We start from the raw sequence: 21,883 nt of genomic DNA, 5'->3' as shown, positions 1-21,883 counted from the left end.
GCCAAAGGAAGAGGGAGAGAATCGCTTAGCAGGGTACACCTGTTCATTCATTTAAAAGGAAATAGGGGCCAGGATAGAAAGTTATATTTCATCAAACTAAGTCAACAATTTGAGGTGAGAAGGCTTTAGTGAGCTTATTTGCTTATTTAACAGATTTCATTCATTCCCTTCTAGGAAAAAAAAATCCAGATGAAAAGTTCTGAGAAACTCCAGCTGTTGCTTGGATCTCAGAAAGGGGCATTGTTCATAAATGTACTTTCATTTGCTTCAACCTTTGTTTTATTTTTCATAACCAAGGAGTCAGTGTCAGCTTACAAAAGCATCCCTAATCAGACAACTCAGTTTTCACTTTTGAGAAACAAGTTTGAGTGGAGTTCCCAACTCACAGCAAGAATACCTGACTCAAAATAATATCCAACAGTAAATTAAGGCCTTGTATTGTCTCTCCACAAGGAGATCTAAAGTGAGGGTGTCAAGTCAATGCAAGCAAGTAGAATATACAGCCTTGGAAACAACCCAGGATCCCTGATTGTGGAAACAAGGCCTTGCTTACTCATTTTCCACGAAAAATCTAGGAATAAAGACCAGTGATATTTGATTGTAAGGGTTGCAGGCCAGAGCAGACCTTCCAGACATGTGATCTGGACAATACCCAGTACATCTTCAGGAAAGATGAGGACAATTCAACAGATAGACACCTGCACAGACAGGAGAAGCTACAAAACACATGTGTGCCATCACAGCTGTTGCAGAAAACACATACGTTAGGCAGAGAGCAAATCTTTGATTAGATTTCCACAATAATGGGATCACCCTTCAAAGCTGCCAGTAAATCTTTTCTTGAAAGTATAGCTGTGACACTCAGGGCACAACCTATACCCACTTAACCAGGAGTAAGCTGCACTGAACACAACAAGACCTACTTCTTAGTAACTGGGTGGTACAGCAATGAAGTAAAATGAAATCTAAAAATAAGGAGCTGTAGCTTTAGTCATATGCAAATAAGACCAGGGATAAGCATTCAACTGATTGTACAAATAATGAATTAATATTTCTTTAATCAGAGAGCCAGTATAAAAGTTACTACCACATAGTCTGACACCTAGAAATGCACCAGTTTAGCTGGCTCTTGGCTGGCCAAAATGCCCAAGTCACTGGGACAAAGAAGCACCCCTAGGTGTGCAACTTCTCCATCCATTGTTGCACAGAAGAGTTTTGTGTTGGAGCCCTAACAGTTTATCCAGTGATGGTGGCCATGCTCTGGATAGCAGCATTGACCCATGCTTGAATGCAATACCACAATTCAACTTGCAATACAGTATTTTAGACCCTTGTGATTGGATAGCATGCCAGATCTGAGCCGCATCATGACCAAATCCTCAAGTTTGAAGGGTGCTGCCCAATGGCCAGCAGCTCTTCCAATCTGCTGTCACACATCATTAAATGCCAACATTCTCAGGCTCATGTATCATCAGCTCCCATGTGCATAAAGTGGCTTCTGAATCAGATGCATGCCATATGTGCCTGATACATGTTTACCCTATTATTTCACAGAGCTTCCTATGTGTAGCATTCCACTGCATGCATGGAATCTATGCATTTACCATCACACAGGTTCTGCTGCCATGTCTGCTGTCCCTGCTGTTTCTCCTCTGTCACTGCAGAGCTACTCCTCCCGCAGATCTGTGCATGCAACAGCCAAGCCTGTTTGAGAAAAGAAGCAACACAATGGGGACTTTTCTAGCTGGACCAATGAGCCTGCCATGACTGCCCCGTCAGAAAAACGAGTGACCCAGGCTGGTGAAGAAAGTGCTTGAGCCGTGGCAGGCACCCCTAGCTTGTGACCAAGTTGCCAGTACAGATGCAGAACTTAATTCCTCTGATTGTGACCACCCTGTGGGTGGGTACAGGAGTTGAACATTTGCGTGAGGCCCACCCCTTGGTCTGGAAACAGGAAGGTGCTGGTGGGAGCCATTTCACACATCCGTTGGGCCTGGTGGACCCACAGCGCACGGACAGTAAGCTGGGCCGTCTGCAGAAGTGCACACGGGCGAAGGCAGCTTGAGGCAATGAACAGGAATCCAGGAGCAGAGCATTAAAGGCCAGTGTGCACTGGGAAGGCCAAGTGGGTGGCCCAGAATTAGATGTGGGTGCAGGAGGAAGCCGCAGTGAAAGGCTCTCTGTTTGAGAGCTAACTTCCCCACAAGCAGCATGAGTGCTGCCTGACATTTACCCCCATCCCACCTCTGCTCATAAACAAGAGGGACAGAACTTTGGAAATCCCCTCTGCCTCATCGTGGGGAAAGGAGGAGGTGGTCTTGCTGGTGACCTCACTCTCTTTGTGTCAGTGCACGAGATTAGTGACAAAGTGGGCTGCTCGGGCAGGGAGAAGGACGACGGGAGGGGAACGGCAGGCAGGAAACCAAGAACACATCAGACGCTCTATATTTAGAGCTTTTTATTCAGCTGAGGACAATATTCCTGGATTTCACATTGTTTAGGAGAGGGCAGAGGGCAAGAGAACTATTGAAACCCTTTGTCTATAGAGATGCCACTTTGTCTGGGCCCACTGGGGTGGCGGTGGGACACGTTAGCCCACTGAGAAGTGTGTGCGGTGAGTGTTGTGGTTAGAGGAGACACCCTGGTCTAGGGAAGGGGCAGCCTTTGCTTTCATGATGCTGTCACTGTCCCAGAAAGCGCAGCAATTCTACTTTCTGTGTAAATGCAGAATGAATGGCCATGATCTTCTATTGCAGATCGATTGGGACAGACCAGAGTCCTTCAAAGGTTTTGCATTACAACACCCCTGGGGCTGATGGGAGGTGTAAACATCCATGGGCTCCCAGGTTGCCTACTCCTATTGAGAGTCTGTGTGATGCAGTAGTTAAGAGTGCTGGATGGGTACCTAGGAGATCTGGATTCTGCATCCCACTCAGCCATGGAACTCACTGTGTGACTTTGGACCAGCCACAGACTTGCATCCTAACCTACCTCATAGCGATGTTTTGTGAAGACAGAATGGAGGAAAGGAGAACCTTGTAAACTGCCTTGGGCTCCTTGCTAGAGGAAGAGAGGTGGAATATAAATGCTGTGCAGTAACAATAATATTTTATTGCTTCATGGCTAAGGTTAATTTGCTATCCCTCAGACAGAAAAACAACAGGGGTGGTTCAGTTATATACTGAGAATAACATGCAAATGTTACTAGAGTGACAGAATAATGTCTGGAACAATATCTGGACTGGAACAATATCTGGAAAATGTTCCATAGTGATTGATTTAAATAGCTAGCGAAAAGTCCACTGCTCAGCCAAAAGTGTTCACTCCTTGATTTTAGAGTAGTGTTTTATTGTAATGGGTATATTTTATCTTTTTTTTCTTCTTTTATGGATTCCAGAGCTTTTTGTTTCCTTGTTATTTAGTTAGCTAAGTTTTATACTTTTTATGATTTTAAAATGCCTGCAATAAGAACAGCAGAACCACCATCTGGATCAGGCCAGGGGCCATCTAGTGCAGCATTCCATTCCCCCAGGGGCCAGCCAGCTGCCCACAGGCAGGGTGTGAGTGCAATGGCTCCCTCCTGCCCATGTTCCCCAGAAACTGGTGTGCACAGGCACACTGCCTCTGATATTGGAGGTAGCCATCAGGACCAGTAGCCACTGATAACCTTCTCCATGAATTTGTCCAGTCCCCTTCTAAACTTGTTCAAATAGGCAGCCATCACTGCATTTCGTGAAAGTGAATTCTACAGTTTAACTATGCCTTGTGTGAAGGAGTTCTTCCTTTCATCTGTCCTGAATCTCCTACCCATCAGCATCATAGGCTGACCCTGGTTTCTAGTGTTACTGGAAGGGAAGAAAAATATCTCCCATCCACTTTCCCCACACCATGCATAATTCTGCATACCTCTATCAAGTCTGTTCTTAATTTTCTGCTTTCTGAGCTAAACCATCTCAACTCTTACAACCTTTCCTTATAGGGGAATTGCTCCAATCCCTTCATCAATTTAGTTACTCTTTTCAGCATTTGTTCCAACTCTGTCCTTTATGCGGTGCTGTGACCATTGCTATACTTTATATTTTAAGCACAGTTGCTCCATAGATTTGCTTAAGGGTTCCATGATATCAGTCATTCTATTTTCAATTCCTTTTCTAATTATGCCTAACACAGAGTTTGCCTTTTTCAAAGCAGCCATGCAGTGGCTTAACATTTTCTTCAAACTGTTCATCAAAGCATCACAATTCCTTTCTTGGTCATTCATTGCTACATCAAATCCCATGAGGTTATACTTGAAATTGGGATTTTTTGTCCAAATGTGAATTACTTTACACCTGCTTACACTGAACAATTTTGATGCCCATTCTCTTAGTTTGGTAAGCTCCCTTTGGAGCTCCTCACAATCCATCTTGGTTTGAACTGTCCTAAATAGTTTGGTGTCATCAGCAAACCTGGCCACCTCGTTGTTCACTTCTAATTCCAGATCAGTTGTGAATAAATGGAAAGAGACCCCACTGTTTGCATCTCCTTATTGAGTACTGGTTGAGTGGTGAGGATTCAAAAGCTGCAATAAATCTAAGTAAATCCACCTCCCCCACAAAGCATCTTAGTAAAGCATTCATATATCAGGGTGGAATGTTATCTCTTTGCCATGATTAACTCCATCCAAAATTTCTCTATGCCTGAACCCCACCCCCCCGTATGTAAATAATTTACAGAGGGATTTTTCACATGCTATATCCCACAGAAAAGTAGCTGTTACATAGGTTAATTCATGCATGTGTTTTCAACAACCCTAGAAGATTCTCAATGACGAAAGTGTAAACTGTCCTCACTTAATAATGTGATGTGAGCATTTAAATCAGGACATGCACATTTCTGTCTTGCGTAAGATGGGATGACTGGTTCAGTAACGTGAATCATACCTGTCTTCCATAAAGAGCCCTCGTAAGAGAATACACAGGGAAAACTAAATCCTAGCTGTTGCAGATATCAGAGGTAGTTCCCCACCATGTTCCTCTCCTCATCCTACCCATAGTGATAAGTTATTGGGTAATTACCCACAACACACTGTTCCACCTGCAAAATGATCCCCATGGCAGGGTGATCAAAATGCATGCCTAGGAGATGGATACATTGCCAGGAGTCATTCAACATCTCTCGTGCTGTTTTATATGCAAGATTGAACCAAGACTGGAGAATTCCCCAAGGGCCAGTTGCAATGCATTCATCACCCCATTTCTGCTACCTTTTAAGATGCATGCAGGGAAACAAAGAAGAAAATTAGTATAATGATAGAAAGAGCTCATGCAAATATGACACTTACACATGCCATCTGTGAACCAGTTTTCCCAGCTGTGTGCACAGGGTTCTTCTTATATGATAAGAACCCAGGTTACACAATCAACAAAATCATGGCACACAACTCTTTCTGGATGCTGCCACATCATCTAGCAGGTGGTAGAAGCATCATATTTTGGAATGCTTCACCCATATAATTAAAAAGCAACAATAACCCCTCCTACCCACTAAAAGGAGACTCTTTCTTCCTCATCTGCTAATGTTCCCTGTGTTAAGGACTCCCCTCCTTTTCTTGTTTAAATATGTAGAAGCACTCAAGCAATTAATCCCCTGCCTACAGCCTGAAATTATTAAACCAAGGAAGTTCTGTGGACGGCTCAAACATTGACATACAGGCTTCTGTTTTTCCTTATTTCTTATCTTTTACAAGGTTTACACAGTATGACCATCACATGCAGACCAATTGAAACTGCCATGCGTGACAAGTAGTTGCTGTGCAATGGTTCATTACATGAATTAGATAGTTTTACCATGTCCCAATAACATATTCATTGTGGGCTGACGCAAAATCCCACACTTTTAGAAATGGAAGGGACCTTGGAGATCAGCTAGTTCAAACCACTGCTCAATGCAGGACACTTGGAACTGCAACACCTATTATGAATGGCTGTCCAGCCATGGCTGACATACCTCCATCAAAAGAGTCTCTCACTTCCAAGACAGTCTAGGAACACAGGAAACCGCCTTAGACTAAGGCGGACCATAGCCTTTGCAGACTGGCAATGACTCTCCAAGGCTTCCAAGGCATTTTTCTTCCCTTACCTGAAGATGCTGGGGATCAAACCGGGGAGCTCCTAACATGCAAGGCTTGGGCTCTACCACTGAGCTACAGCCCCTCTCGCTAGGAGAGAACACGTTTTCTGCATGATTTGTTAATCAAACTCCTTCACCATGTTTGGGCATCACAACTGGCCACACCACTGAGGGGTGGGTAATTAAGTAAATCCAGCCATCCAGACTGATTAACATGCCACTATGAATGTCTTTAACTGGAAAGATGGGGGCTGGGGACTAAACACAAAGCAGAATGCAGAATCTGAGAATATTTCTTCAGTCCTGAGAAATGCACACTGAGACATGTGCTGCCTCTTACCTCTCCGAGTCTTCTGCAAAGCCAGAACAAAGTTCACAGCCGGCTGAGTGGGCCCACGAATGGATCTTGGTCCCAGCAGGTGCCTGACTCTGCCAACCCCTGAAACAGGCCGTGAAGGGACTATGAGAAAGACCTCCCCGAATTGCCCCCAAAAGTTACCACATCAAAACCAATAGGGAAACTGGAAGAAAACTGCAGCTTGATGAAAAATGCAGGTACATTTTGGGGTCGTCAGTTCCCTTTCAACTTGAGAACTCAACAACTGCTGAAATCTGAGCATTATTTCTCTTCCTTGAACCTCAGCTCTGAGACCCACATAGGCCTCTGTGGAGGTGAGAGTGTGAAATAGCAAAAAGCATCTGCACAGGGGAACTCTGCAATGGATTCTGGATTTTCGTATCTCTTTATTTTACTTCATGAGTCATACTAGCATGTTCTCAGAAGCTGAGCAACCCAAGGCTATTTTTACCGTTGCTCAGCAAGCTTCCTTTCCTCAGCTGCTGCTACTGCTCCTGAACATGAGGATGGTGAGCTGGAGGGACAGGTAAGGGTATGAGGGATGGGACTGGGTAGTAAGGATGACGGGAAGTGAAAAAAGGGGGAAGCTGAATGCCCCCCACCCCCAAGTTAGGAAGAATAATATACTACTATCCCAAAGGAACAAGGTGTGATACATGTCATAAACAAAAACAGGTATTGTTATATTTGGGGTGGTGAGGGAGGGGGAGATACAGAAAGGAAAGCAGGACTTTTTTTCCTCCCATCAAAACAGGAATGAGCTGATAGGGAGAGAAGGGAAGGGGGAAATTTATGTTACCAAGTGCTTTGTGCAGTGGGGCGAAAGAGTGCCGGGGTGGGGAAATGTGTAGAACTGTGTGTATCTGTGTACAGGATAAAGTCTTTAATCACTTATTCATAAAAACGCTCAGGCATCAGGGCACACTGAAACTCTGAAGCAAATGGGTTGCCCCCCAGTGAGAGCTGTAAATTTTACCCATCCCTCTTCCACTCTGACATCCATGAGAATTAGAGCAATCCTAGACTTCAATTACACTGCTAAGGGGAGATAAGCTGCCATTGTGTGCAATAGCTAATACATCTTGTACATCTGTAGCCTGGTACAGGAGGGAAGAATTCATTGCTCCGAAAATGGCATGAAAATGGCATGCTTGACCTCAGCACCTCTGGAAACACCTCCAAAGCCCACAGAGACAACGCCAGCAAGGATACCCACATGCCCCTTTCCCAGGGAGGGAGCTAGTAAACTCGCATGATTGGTGACATGCCTATAGCACATCACCAAGCAGGTTCCACATTACAAGACGCACAACACATCACCATAACACCCTATTCATCTGTTTTAGTGCTTCAGCCACAAATGATCCTTATGCTACCAAGTGACAGGCAGGGAAAACATTCCTGGGCCCCAAAACAATGCTTGTGGGAAGCTAAACACACACAGAAGGCAGCCTACAGGACACACGCACGGCCTCTTCAATGGAGCAGCCTATCAAGGGAGGGGAAATAGCTTTGGCAGCCTGTGGAGTGCAACAGACAGACAGAGACTAACTAGATTCAGGCACTACAATATATCTTCACTGAAGGGTTGAGTACGGGTTGTTATTGAACCATGGGATTGCTGCTGAAAAGGGGTGACTGTGTTGTTTTGAACCTAGCTGCACCAACAAGTCATAGCATGAACAATCCATGAAGAGAACCATAGCTTGCTGTTGTGTTATGCACTGTAGATTGTTCACCATGGTTTGTCACCTCAGTTGGGTTCAGACAAAATAATCTACGTGGAACACAGACTCAACCCCTGCATGTGTTCATCACATTGTCTGAACCCATTGTCACAAACCATATAGTCAACAGCTTGGTCACAGAGTCTTTGGATACGGATGCAGAGGGAGAGAGGAGAGAAACTGCAAGGGGAGCGTATGTGGTGCCAGTGCTTGTGTCTTCAGCTTCCTCCCCACTTTGGGGAGGGGAAGCCTGCAGTGACTGTTGGGCACATGCATTCTTTTGCCCTTGAAGACTGCCATGGAATTCTGCAAGTGGGGACATTTTTGTAAGATGGCAAGTGCCTGACCTTTACCAAAGATGAGCTTAGCTGCCTCTTTCTCTGAGCAGGGGGACCCACCTTGCTGGGTGGGGCAATACAGTGGGACAAGAAGTAGTAACTGCACGTGATAAAGAGGAAGAAGGCACATGCAAGCCATTTGCAGCAGTTTTATAGCATTTTAAGCCCAATTTTCCTTATACACATACCTTTCTCCTTTACCTGCTTCGAAAGTTGCTCCAGTGTGCCACCCTGATAGGAAAAGTTGGTGTTTCTACTCCTAAGGCAAGGTGTGAGGGTTTTAAACAAAGCAACCTTAGAAATGTGCATTAAGTTTCCAAGTGTGTTATGGACACAGCTTGTTTGTGAAGTGGTACCTTTTTGGCTTAAGGTCACCTTTGTCCCAGTTCCCATCACCAGAGGTCCCTCCTTGATTAGTCTGAAGTGTGAAGCCAGAGGAAGTCCCATGTGGCACACCTTTCATGTGTGGCATTTGCATTCTGATGCTGCTGTGCTTTGATTCAGTACTGAGCTATGCCATGTGCCAAGGGAAGGCAGTCCAATACCCATCGGCAGAGTATACCCCTGGATACCTTCCTTGGTACCCACAACAACCTCTTGCTGTTCCCAGTTTTCATGTGGAAACATGTTCATTCTTTCTTAGTGGCATCTCGGATGGCTTCAAGGTGAACTAGAAGACTTTAGTTACTGCCATCCTAATTTCCCACGAATGCCCCTGGGAAGAGGACTTGCCCTTTGTGACTCATCACCCCTACCTATGGCAGCTATTTCATTCATGTGCCCACGGCAGTTTTTCAAACTTTCAAGCATGGCCATGGACCCAATCCCTAATCTGCACTATGCCCTGTGATGGTAATGTGGGTTAGATGGTCATTGACATTGGGGAAACTATTTAAAAAACAACTTCCTCACCAGAGTCAAAGGGAGAGAAATTATTTGCACTAGATCCGGGGTTGCCAAAACAAATGTGGCTAAGTACAAGATGAGGTGTGCATGTGTTCATCCCCTGTGCCCACAACTCCACCCTGGTTTGGCCTGTGGGGCAGCTCCACTGGTGAACCAAGGCAATTCTACAATCCTAGGACGCCCTTGAGGTGGCAATGCTCTTCATACGTACCTAGCATAGAGTAAGTCTCCTTGGATGCAATAGGATTTACTGATGAATAGATACACAGAGGGTTGTACTGTAAGGCAGACTGATCAAATTCATGGAGAAGTGAGTTGCTCCTTAATACTCTTTAACCACTCTGAAGGCTAAGAATCAATGGGAGAAATTCTCTGGGTCAATATATGAAGAGAACAAGGGCTTGATAATTTTGTACGAGTTAAAAGATCTATCAAATGCTTCGATTAGGACAGGGTAACAGAGTATGCCTTGCTCTCTCTTCTTAGCACATTGTACTCCATCAAGTTAATTGCTTTATGAAGACCTGTATAATGTCTAATATTGCTGATAATGCTGTCACCAATAACTATGGTGCACAATATCAGTTTCTGGTCTTCATTCATACCAAGTTTTTCAGGTTGTTGTAGCATTTTATAATGTATCTTGGAAAAGAAAAAAAAAGTCTGTAGAAGCGGGACCATCTCTGGGATAGCTGTATGCACATTTTCTTTAGAAGCACCTATTGGGTAGTGTCTGGGCCAAGCAATATGTCTCCCTTACCTGCTATAAGAAGAGGAAGACCATCTTTGAAACAATGTTTAAATTAGCTTTTATTTTTTTACGCTACCTACGCTATATGTGAACATTCATCAGTACATGTTATGTAGTCTTGTGGGGGTGGAGTGGTGATGCAGTTTCCTTTACTTGTGAAATTGCCTAGACTAAAAGCAGCTTGCAATCTGGTCCAGTTAATTCTGCATTTCCTTTGAATTCTACAGGATTAGGGTGAACAACTGCCATTAGGAAAACAGAACAAAGAACATTCCTTATTGCTCACCAGGAAAGCATTCTCTATTTGTGTGATTCAAGGCAACTGACTGGATGAGGGTTGGCGACACAACACCAAGGGGAAATACTCTGGAGAAAGGGCCATCACACCACCTCCAGATTGTTTTTTGCCCTTTGTTCCCAGGACAGAGCCTTGCAAGAAAAAGTTGTAACTGGAAAATAAAGGAATCCACCCAGGTCAGGACAGGGAAGCAAAGGATGGTGATGAGGAGCTAGCAGCTTCCATCATGGTCATGCAGCAACCTCCACCTAGGTGGCATCTTTTGCTCCCACATGCAATGAGAATAGGGGTTGTCTTCCACCCCCCTCCTTCAATACCTGAAAAGTCTTCTGAGGCTGAAGCCCTCTTTTTCCCCCTTCCATTTCCTGGAATTCAGCATAAGGACTGTCTATTCAAATGCCAAGCACTCTTTAATGCTCTAATCCAGCTAATACAAGGTCAGCACTCATCCCACCACTTCTTTCCCCTTTTAAGGCTAAAATGCAACCTTTGGGTACAATTCTCCAAGAGTGCCTAGCCACATGAGAGATAAGGCTCACCAAAGTGCTCAGAATGTCTTCCAATGTGCCACGGGTATACAACTGACAAGCTATCCCAGCAGTAGTACCCTCCAGAAATTTTGGACCACAACCCCCGTAATCCTGGATTATTGGCCATGCTGTTGAAGTTGATGGGAGTTGTAGTCAACTTATTTATCCCTGAGTTATTCTAAAGAAGCTTCAGCCATCAGTATCCTTTGGCAGTGCTGAACTTGTTAACCTTAGTAATAAAATATTTGTTTAGAAGATTTTTATTTTGCAATCGAATGATGCTTAAGGGAGCTTCTTAGTCCTCTGATGGATAGATGGGGCTAGAATATATAATACCAACACATTAAAATGTAACAGAAATAGTGAAATGTTACTTAGCATTAGTTTGGTGTCAAGACTACCTAGGAACAAGGTATCTCAGGTAGAAGCTGCTATGACTAGGGGAATGGGGTGAATATCAACAACAGACTTTGCATTTGCTTAGCTCAAAGCTGCTTTACATACACCATTCTGGTTTCCCTTGCAATAATCTGGCAAGGTAAGTCACTACAGAGGGGCACTCAATGGAAGTAGCTTGCCTATGGCCACTGAGCCAACTGTCAACACTGGCAAAATTCAAAGCACAAGTTTCCCCCTCTCTTAGTCACTTCGTTACATTCCATGGGGGCTACAGATGAGCAAGCTGATCCAATATAACCACCCACAAGCGCCCTATATAACTTGTATTCCCACTTTTACAAAATGAGAAACTAAGGCTACAACATGGGGCAGTCTAGAAATGAAAATCATAATTGTAGTAATGTGACTTGCTCTATAAGCCTCATGAGGACACATGCTAGATCTGACCAACAATCCATCCAAGCTCAGCAAATTGCTTCACCTCACCCCTCCAGCCACCATACAAACATTCCAAGCAAAAGTGGAGGCAGTGATCTTGTTCTACTGTTCCCACCTGCAAGGGGTGATTTGGAGGCATGCCCAGAGGGTTCATGTGGCTTGTTCCAGAAGACATGGTATCTTAACCCATTCTGCAAGGCCACTCTGCCTCTTTCTAAGCCACATTTGTCTATTTTGCATAGACTTTCAGAACATGGATCCCAACTGCAGAAAGCTCTACCAGCTCCAAAGCAAATTGCCCATTGGAAGTTGCTGTCATTCATGTTACACTGCTCACTGTAAACTGCCTTGCATTAAGTGGCCTACCCCTCAACATAGTATATGAGCAAGAGCTGGAGCCTATGAGATTTTAACTGGTGGAGGCAGAAGCAAGATTATATCACAATGGAAAAAGAGGATGCAGCTCCGAGACCATGCAACTCATTTCTATTGAGAAGTAGCTTCACAGCAAGGTACAGAAATTATCATCCAGGACTCCCTGACTCAGCTTTAACTTAAACTGGTGTGTGTGTTTAGTTATTTATTTACTAGCCTGCCTATTTTCTTGCAAGGAACCCAAACCAGTTTGCATAATTCCCCTCTCAAGTTTATACTCAAAAATCTCGACAGGTTAGTTCGCAAGTTGGTGACTGGAACAAAGTCACCCAGTGAGGCTCATGGCCAAAAGTGGGGACTGCAACCCAGATTTTCCAAATTCATGTCAAACACTCTAAGCTCTATGCTACATTAGCTCTTAGCATGGCCATATCAAGCTGGCCTTCCAGCCAGCTGGATGAGAACTATGGGGTCTGCAGCCCAACACTTCTGAGGGACATCAGAATTGGGGAAGGCTGACCTAGGTAACCTTAAGCAAGCTAATCTTTTTGTGGCTAGGTTTGTTCAACCTCCAAAGAAAAGCCACTACAGTCCCCCCCCCCCCGCCCACACACACATCCCTGTGTAAGCCTGTTGTATACTGTGTAATTAGTTTTTGCAGTATGTGGGTTGCCATGTCATCTGGTTAGCAGCATGGATACTTTCCAAACTACACCCAAATCAGTAACTGCTATGTGCTTGGCCAAGCTTGGACAACATGGCAACTCACACACCATGGGGCAATCAAGCAAATTTTGCAGAATGCAACCAGCTCCAGCAGGGAAGAGAAGCCACTGGGGCTCCTTATTCCCAGTTATCCTGTGGAGCCAGTCCCTCAAGTCATTGTAGGGTTCTCTGAGAGTAAAGAATACAAAGCAGTTTATAGATACTTTCTTTTGGTAAGCATGGTCACTTACACCTTAGAGAGAGAGAGATTGAGGTTGAGGTTGAGGTTGAGATTGAGATTGAGATTGAGATTGAGATTGAGATTGAGAGAGAGAGAGAGAGAGAGAGAGACTGCATTGCCTACTAAGAGAACAAAGGGGACCGGGGTTTGTACCTATAATTGAAATGCATAGGTACAAATGTAGAAAGAATTACTATAATATAAAAGGAAATACAAGACCTTCCACCACAGTGAGGAAGATTCTGAACAGGTGAGTTGTGTGTGCTGTCCAGATATTCATTGTGGAAGGTCACCTTCAAAGCCTCTGCTTCAGACAGAGGACGGTTCTCTATGTAGTCACTTTATCTAGGTGGCTAATGGTTCCCTAACAAAGAAAACAACCTTGGAATGCATAGCACATGCAACTTGCAACATTTATCCTTGCATTGGGACAAAGAAATTAAACAGAAGAGAGCAAGTTTATATGGGTTCAACACACATTTTAAGGTAGCACTGAAAATAGGTGGTGGTGAGAAGCACAGAATTTTCCAGTGTGATGATACACTATCTCCTGGCCAAAACTAAACACATCCAAGGATGTAAGCAGGAACAGCAAGGGCCACCTTAGCATCGAACCAGTTGATTTGCACATTTTTTCAAAAATGAGCTTAAGGCAAAGTTCTGGCTTCTTAATTCAATGAGGTTGGTCATGATGTTGCCCTGCATAAGGCCACTGAACAAGATTATGATCAAGCGAGAATCTGCACTGGTGTTTCCCCACATGCTCTTGCAGTATTTCACATTGGGTCACATTGGTCCAGCAGGGCAGCCTTCTTCATCATGGCCCCCTCCCATCTGTGTTGGATTACAACTTCCATAGATGGTTAGGGGATGAGAGCTGTAGTCCACCACATGCAGAAGGGACCAGGCTGGCAAAGGGTGGTCTATGGTGCTCTAGAAAACCTAAGACATGCTGTTCAAGAACGACCTTGTACCATCTCTCGGCCTCTACTCCTTCTTCAGATCTGGTCTCAAACTGCTTTAAAGATATGATAGGGAAAGACAATCTGTTCCCTTCTTCCCATGATAAATAAATAGCCACTGAAAGCTTTGAATATTATTTACCTCTGCCTTCATCCAAAGCTATAGATGGATGGCCTGTTTCCAAACATCCTTTTCCCCATTGTTTGAAGAATCAGTAAGACTTCACTGCTCCCGAAAGTCATGCTTCTAAAAATTCTGCCTAGCATCATCCACGTGTAAATAAATAACCTTCTTCCCATATTAGCTCCCACGTAATTTAACCGGATATGGAAAAGACAGTGAGCCAAGGGCTCAAAAAGGCAACCTGAGATGCCCCAGATCCTTGTGCCTCAACTTCCACCTTGCTTAGCAAGTTGGCCCTGGATTTTGCATATACTTTGTTTTATTATACAGAAAAGTAACTATGCAGTGCCACCCATCAGCAAATGCACAATTCCTTATGGTGTCCTATAGGTATGATGGTAAGCATGTCTAGTTTATTTACAATGCAATTCTATGCATGCTTACCCAGAATTACGTCCCACTGCATTCAATTGGACTTACAACCCATGCACAGAATTGCAGGCGAAAAAAATAACAGTGCTATTATGCTGGTCTTCGCCTAAAGTGGAGCAATTGTTAGCATCTTCTCCTTACATGTTAAAATACTAGTAATATAGCTATTTTGATGACTGACCTTGTATAGGGCAGCTTAGACATTTTTAAAAAGGAGCTTAGCAAAGCGTATTAATTACACATACTAAAAATGTATTACAGAAGGGCTGGGGGCACATTAAAAATATGTATTAAAGAAGGGTGGGGTTGTTTTTCCTCATTCCCCTGGGAGTGATCAGTTGCAGGGATCACATGCAGATGAAGCTGAATAGGCCTACCACTTTTCTCTCCCTTTCATCCCCCACCCACCTTCAAGCTTTTCTACAGAAGTCATTTATTGTTCAGGTTCTTAGATAATGCTGAGATCCTCCAGTTTCACTTCTATCATTAAACAGCACTTTCCTCAGTGGGGAAAATGGGATATTATTTCTCAAAGCAAAAAAGTCATTTTCTTACTTGTATAATTGCATATTATAATTGCATATTCTGCTATAGTACTGCACCATCTATAGGTTGTGTAATAGAAATGCAGGAAAAGGCAAGATTTTTGTGGCTTAGATCTCAAATCTGTGACAAAACTGAAAGTAGATACAGCAATTAATTTCCTTGTTACAAAAGCTCTCCATTCATGCCAAGAAAATTGCTTGCAGAGGGCTTTTTACATTAGGTCAAGGGCTACATGCAGTCCCACAACTCTTTGTGACCCAAGGGCCATAGGCTGCTCACCCCTGTCTTAAAATATACATTCTTTTGGCTTTCAACTGCACTCATGAACACATATTAACAGTAAAGATTGTGGTTCCATTGGTTTTCATTGGGCTTTTAAGTCAACATGCAGAAGTTTTTAAAAAATCTATGCAGTGTTTCCTGTGGGAATGCACAAAGCAGTACACAATTAAACAAATACTAGATCCTATCATAAAACAACACATTAAAGATTAGATTCATGAATATTAAAAAGCAGTCAACATAAAAAAGAGTTATGCAGCTGGTTTTTACATACACAGTGATCATGTGAACTTAGCCAGCATCATACCCAACTTGCCCTGACCACAAAACATTCTGGCAAAAGATCTCCACAAAAAGTACAGGATGGCTCCAAAGGGCATTTCTGTAACACAGGCTTCATTGATCCAGGTCCTGCGTGTAAAGCAGGGCTACACAGCTGAGGTATGAAGTCAAATATGGAGCAGCTGTGCAGGAGGAAACATTCTGGTACTAGGTAGAACCAAATGCAAGGCAAGGATTTTTTTTTTTTAAATGCCTGGATATTTAAGCTTAGAGATCTTACTGCCACTAAGAAACCTCAGCAGAGGTATTTCAACTTAGGGTTCCTCACTCCTGCTCATGCCATTTAGTTAACCCATAATTGCCCACTATGTGCAAACTGGGCCATTGGGGGAGCATTCAGGATGAGGTCTGCAGCATAAGAAAACTAATGGTTTCTTTGTAATCAAGAATAAAGTGGCTGGAAGCAACACAATCTAGATACCGCTTCCAAGTTATTCCCCGTAGCACTGACACCATGCCCAGTCCCAACTGCAATGCAGAGATGTTTTATATGCATGCATCTGCACAAATTCCGCAAATGGATCACTTCTGAAATGGCAAGAACCTGCTGGAAAGCCTTGGCAAATTCTCCAGTTGGATAATGTGTATTGACACCAGTATGTTTCTTTTTGGGTATCTTCACATGCACTCAGTGTTAAAAAGAATACATTTGAACATGGACAATCAAGGCCAGACTTCCTTACGTTGGCTAAATAAAATCAGTTCAAAATAGTAGCTGGGGCAAAAAGGGAGGCATACATTTTGAACTACACAACATGTGTTGAGCTCATGAATTCAGTACCAGAAATGAGTTCACAATAATTTTCACATAAAAGCAGATTCCTGGTTTTCCCTTTCATTATTTCAGCAGTCTATTAAAGGGGCTGGCAGAGAGAATGAGCTTTTGCAGTTGCCATTATCAAAGTTTTGACAACTGAAGCCTTGAAAATATTACTGCAAATTATCTTGGAGACCTACTTTCTAAGCAATCTTGAGGTACGCAATCCTACAGCCTCTCAGCATTGTCTGTGGTGGCCATGGAATTATCTGGAATCCCAGCACTTCAGCCTTATGGTCTGTGGGCCAGGAATTAAGGCTGAGCCCCCTCCTGCCCTCATTACAGCTGGCATACAAAGAACATATCTGGCCACCTCTCTGAGTTTACAACTGCACACTGGAGAGGAAGAAAAGGGATGCACGGGAGCAGCAGGGACTGATGGCTCCTGCCAACTCCTATTGACATCTCAGCCTTCTTCCTCCCCTGTCACTTTTATCTAGACAGCCAAAAATGGCTGTCCAGATAAAACACACAGTGTGAGGCACAGAGGCAGCAGTGATTGCTACTGCAACCTGCCCTGTGCGTTGGAGGCACCTAAGCCTCTGGGTTCAGAGGATTACATGCAACAGGAGTGTAGGGCATTGGATTGTACACAAAGGGAATACTAGCAGTTGTGGGGTGCTTTCCCATCTAAGCATGCAAAGGATTGAGCCCGAGGACTGCAATCCAGCATGGGGTAATGTCTTGCCTGCCCCTGATCTAGGCAGGAGGGCAAAGACCTGTTGATCCAAGAGGCACAGGTAGTGAGAGGAGACACTACTGGGTCAGATGGCTCAACCATCCAAAAGGTTCACACATTACAGTAAGCCATGGCAGTTTGAATCCAGCCAGACTTGTTAACAATCCATGCTGCTGAATTCAGACAACACAACAAGCAACCATGGCTTATGCTGTGTGAACCCAGTCTCTGGCCCACCATAAAGCATGTGTGTTGAACCTCAAGATGCTAAGCCAAATCTGGGGTTCCAATCAAATCTTTCAGGGACTTGCCACAATATGACATCCCGTTTCCCAACATACTGATCCTTTGGTGGTTTCCTGGATGTGGCAGTTTTTCCCTCATTTTAGAAGGTTGGAACACTGCTGCTTCCCCCACCCCCAGTCTAGTTACTGGCAGGAAATGCTTTAAGTTGCAAAATGCCACTATTTTGATATTTTTACAGCATACCCCACCCATCAGTAAAACAGAGCCCCATCCCAGTTTCTCCAAAATTAAATTTAGCCTGCAGGCTGAAATAAGTTCAACATTGCCAGCAAAGATGTATTAATTCATTTATAGTGGTCCTACAACTATTCTCAGGGCAGTTTACATAGTGTCGGAAGGAAAAGAACAGCAGAGAAGGATTGGTGGAGTTTTGCCAGATGGGTTGTGGATTTAGGTGACTAGTGCTTTACTAAAACAATTATAAGAACAGACCTCTCCTACAAGCACCTATTATCACTCTTCTGTACATGGATTCAGAACAGGAGTAGAAAAAAATTATCATCAAACATAGACCATCTGGGTGGGGAAATGCTATAGTTATTTCAATAGAAGCCTGTGACTGTCTCACTCTTACCTATTAACTAATTGCTCTTACTTCCCCCAGCAAATATCTGCTGGCTCAACTTTCCAAAGCTTGGATGTTTATTACATTGTGGAAATTACTATGCAACGAAAAGCCTTCCAGCACCGAAAGTAATGCCAAGTGCCAACCTCTGTTGTAACAACTTTTAGATTTTTTTGGCTCTCTTCTCACTCTGTAGATAGATCAAAGCTATTAAAAATGCTCTCTTCTTCCTTCAAAATTACTGAGGTGGCAGAACTAAAAGAAAACAAATTAATTTTCTCTCGCCTGCAAAATAAAATAAAATCTGAGCTTCAAGAGGGAATATTAGGAGCCAAATACACTGCACAACCCTGCTCTGATAAGAGATATGCTCCCTTGTTCACTTTAGAATTCCCCAGGTTCTCCCCTTTGAAAGCAGTGTGCGCTCAGTCTATGTTACTGGATATATTTTTTAAAAAAATCTGGTGAATGCTGAATCGTGCCTTATTTTTTTCCCCCTTCTGTTTTGTTTCATAGCCAAAAGAGGAGTTACTGAAAGCCATGTCTCCACCCCTTTTTCGCTTTCTCTTCTCTCCTTTAAAAGAAGGAACAACTGAAATGCTAGCACCTTATTTTCTTGCAGAGACCCAAACTAGCTCTCTCCCTGGTGCTGTCTCTCCTCCCACTGGAGCATACCTTTTTCTTCCTTGCTGGAGCAGAGTGCAAGAGAGCAGCAGCAGCAGCAATACCAGTCTGGAGACTTAGGACGATTTACACACTCACGCGCGCGCGCACGCGCGCGCACACTCACACACACACAAAAGCAGGCTGCTCTACCGGAGCCACTTGCTCACCTGTCTGCAAACATAACTCATGCTTCAAACTCTCACTCAACCAAAGCTCTTTGGAAAAAAGCCTCAAACAGAAATTTAACCTAATGAAGATATTCAAACCAAAGGCGTGGCGAGAGCAATGCATTAAGAAGTTACACAAGGAAGAATGAGGAGCATGAAGACCTCAACTCTTCCCCTACAGTTTTCAATGTTTTGAAGCTTAAGATTTTGAAGGAATACTGCAAATAATTGTTTTTGTCAGCAGACACTTTTGTCCTTTAAAGGAACAAGCCCTGCTTTTATGCAGATTGCCAAACCCAGGGAAATGTTGAGAGACTTCTTATAGCAAAGTGCTTGGAGGGGATGGAAGGAGATGCCTCTTTTGGACAGGGATATTTTCCTGCTTTTTCTTCTTTTACAGTCACCTATGCTTTCTCTCTAAGAAGACAGGCAGAAAAATAACCAACCATCATTTTCCCCTAAGGACCTTTAAAAAAATATTTTATCTAAGAGTGTATATTATTTTCCAGACAAGAAAAGTTTGTAGGAAAGAAATGAGAGAGCACAGAACTCCCTGTGCATGACATACAGCATAGACTGTTGGCAGACTCTCTCACCTCTGTGCCTGAAGTGTGGGAACCTTACTTTTTTAAAAAAAAGACGACGACGACGACGACGACTCTTCAATGTGTCTGGAACTTCTGGGGATTGGAGTCGGCATGAATTTCGGAGTGCTCGTCGTGTGTCTCTGGCACCTACCACTCATCAGCAGTGAGGTTAGTAACTAACTGCATTTCCTTAATGAAAACATACCTGGTGAATATCACTACTGCGATAGAAGTATATAGTAGGAGTGCAAACACGTTGTATAAGTGGTTAGCAGCAATCTATGTATGCAGAAGTGTCATACATTTAAAGAATCTTTTATTTAAAAGCAAGATAACTAGAGCAGACCTGCAAAATTACTTCCACTGAGCCTCTTCCTTCAGAGAGAAAGAGAAGTAGCAAGTGAAGAAATCACATTAATTGAGATTTATATAATCTAGCATTTAGTATTGCAGCCTTAGAATCTCGTGCATGTTTACTTGGCTGCCCCAGAAAATCCAATGCAATTTACTTCCAATAAGCAAATAAAATCGTACTCGTAATCTTATTAGTTGCCAAATTGAAATAGCATTCTTGAAAGAGGTCTGGTTCTAAGTTTGGGAGTTCTATCCAGTCCGGGCAAATGTAGTCCATGCAATCTTTCAATTCCCTCTGGCAACTTGTATGAAAAGGAGTTGCTCTTTATACCTCTCCACCTGGTGTTGAGGCACTGTTGAGCCTTACTTACACCAACCCAAGTTTTAAGATTATGCAGGCTCAATAAGTGCCCTATCATCACTATGGTCCAATGGGAATAACCCGCTTTCCTGGATTTCTCATTTGCATTGCACTGTAGCAGCTCCTCTTCCTTACTCACTAGTGAATTGACTGCTTAGGGCTTTTTGAAGCCTTCAAAAAAGAAACCTCTTCCACAAAACACATCATATCAGATTGCCCCAAAGGATCACAGAGAATTGTTTTTGATGAAAGCAGACAAACCTTCCTGGGAATTCAGCCCAGGTACCTGCTCGCAACAAGGGTGGGAGATTATCTGGTAGTTAATGGAGGAGTCTGTAGTGTTATCGTATGATGCCCTGGGGTGGCAGGTTTTTTTTTTCCCCCCTCTTATCTCACGATGGGAGGTCAGACTAAAAGATACTGCAGAGTTTTGGCTGGCAGCTGAATTCCAAACAGGGGTTACTAGCCGAGGACGTAGTTTCCCAGCTGTTCTAACTTGGAACTGCCGCAGGAGGGATCCTATATCAGTTCCAAGCTAATGCCCAAGAGGAAAGAGAGGGAATGTGAAGACTGGGGCTAGGGAGGAGCTCTTAAAGGGCTACTGCTAGTTTAATTTCCCTCGTGCCCGCCAACTCTTACCACCGTTGCATTTGATCCTACAGAGCGTATAGGCAAAACCTTTGTTTTTGGTGTGATCTTGGAGAAAGGAGATTGCCGCTTGAACAGCACAGCCGTCTCGCAGTGCGCGCTAATCGGGAAGCGAGGATTCGACCTCTCATTGCTTAGTATGAGCCAAGCCTAGTTTACATTCCAGATTAATGCAGCACGCTAGGCTAGGATCTCAAGCATTATGTCAATTTTGAGAGGTAATCTAGCCTGTGCGTGCAGCTAGGTGCTGAAAATACTAATAAGGTATCTCCGATTCGGTGAGGGAAACACCCAGCTATACAGCACAGCAGGTTGTCTGGAAATGCGCAGCCGGGAGGGCGGGGCCAGAGAAATGAAGTCGGGAGACTTTCTGTCTGCTCCTCTCTACCACGAGTTGGTAGCGGGGTTAGCAGCTGGGAAAAGAGGGGATTAAAAGGATACTTCGCAGTTTTGCAGCAACGTTATTTCACAGAGAACGAGGGCACAGCACCGATTCACAAAAACAAACTGCAAGTTCACGCCGCCCTTTCCAAATTAAGAACAAGAGGTGGTAGGCTCGAGGAAGGATTTCATTACCAATCCTTCGTGTATGCCAAACTGAGGCAGCCAAGGCCGCAAACCTGAAATGGGTCAAGCAGTAAGAAAATAAAATATCTCGATGGCAGAGTGCCTTCCGCTTCCACCCAGGAACCCCAGCCTGGTTCCCTATTTTGAAGTGCAACCGAGAGCGCCACGCCGAATAATTCCGCTTATTATAGGCACCATTTCTTTAAAAGTAAATAAATAAAGTGCGAGGAGGAGAGTGTGAGAGGCTGCCAAACCTCAGGTTGTTGTGTCCACAAACCTGTGCAAATAATCCTCCTTTTGT

General features: G+C 43.8%; 1 protein-coding gene across 2 annotated transcripts in view; it reads left to right on the top strand.

Annotated features, from left to right (window-relative positions):
• The first annotated feature begins 18,600 nt into the window (after positions 1-18,600).
• Positions 18,601-21,883, top strand: part of PDGFB (platelet derived growth factor subunit B) — a 31,050-nt gene continuing 27,767 nt past the window's right edge. Inside the window, exon 1 of one of the 2 annotated variants that reach the window (XM_044455196.1) lies at positions 18,601-19,820. In XM_044455196.1, coding sequence (XP_044311131.1) covers positions 19,731-19,820 — 90 coding nt within the window. In that variant the 5' untranslated portion in view covers positions 18,601-19,730. The remainder of the gene's footprint in view (positions 19,821-21,883) is intronic. The other variant, XM_044455197.1, reaches the window with a different exon arrangement.

Source organism: Varanus komodoensis, unplaced genomic scaffold (genome assembly GCF_004798865.1).
Source record: "Varanus komodoensis strain SLA01 unplaced genomic scaffold, ASM479886v1 scaffold8, whole genome shotgun sequence".
Taxonomy (NCBI): Eukaryota; Metazoa; Chordata; class Lepidosauria; order Squamata; family Varanidae; genus Varanus; species Varanus komodoensis.
Note: the sequence above shows the minus strand (reverse complement) of the source record. Positions and strands in the feature narration are given on the sequence as shown.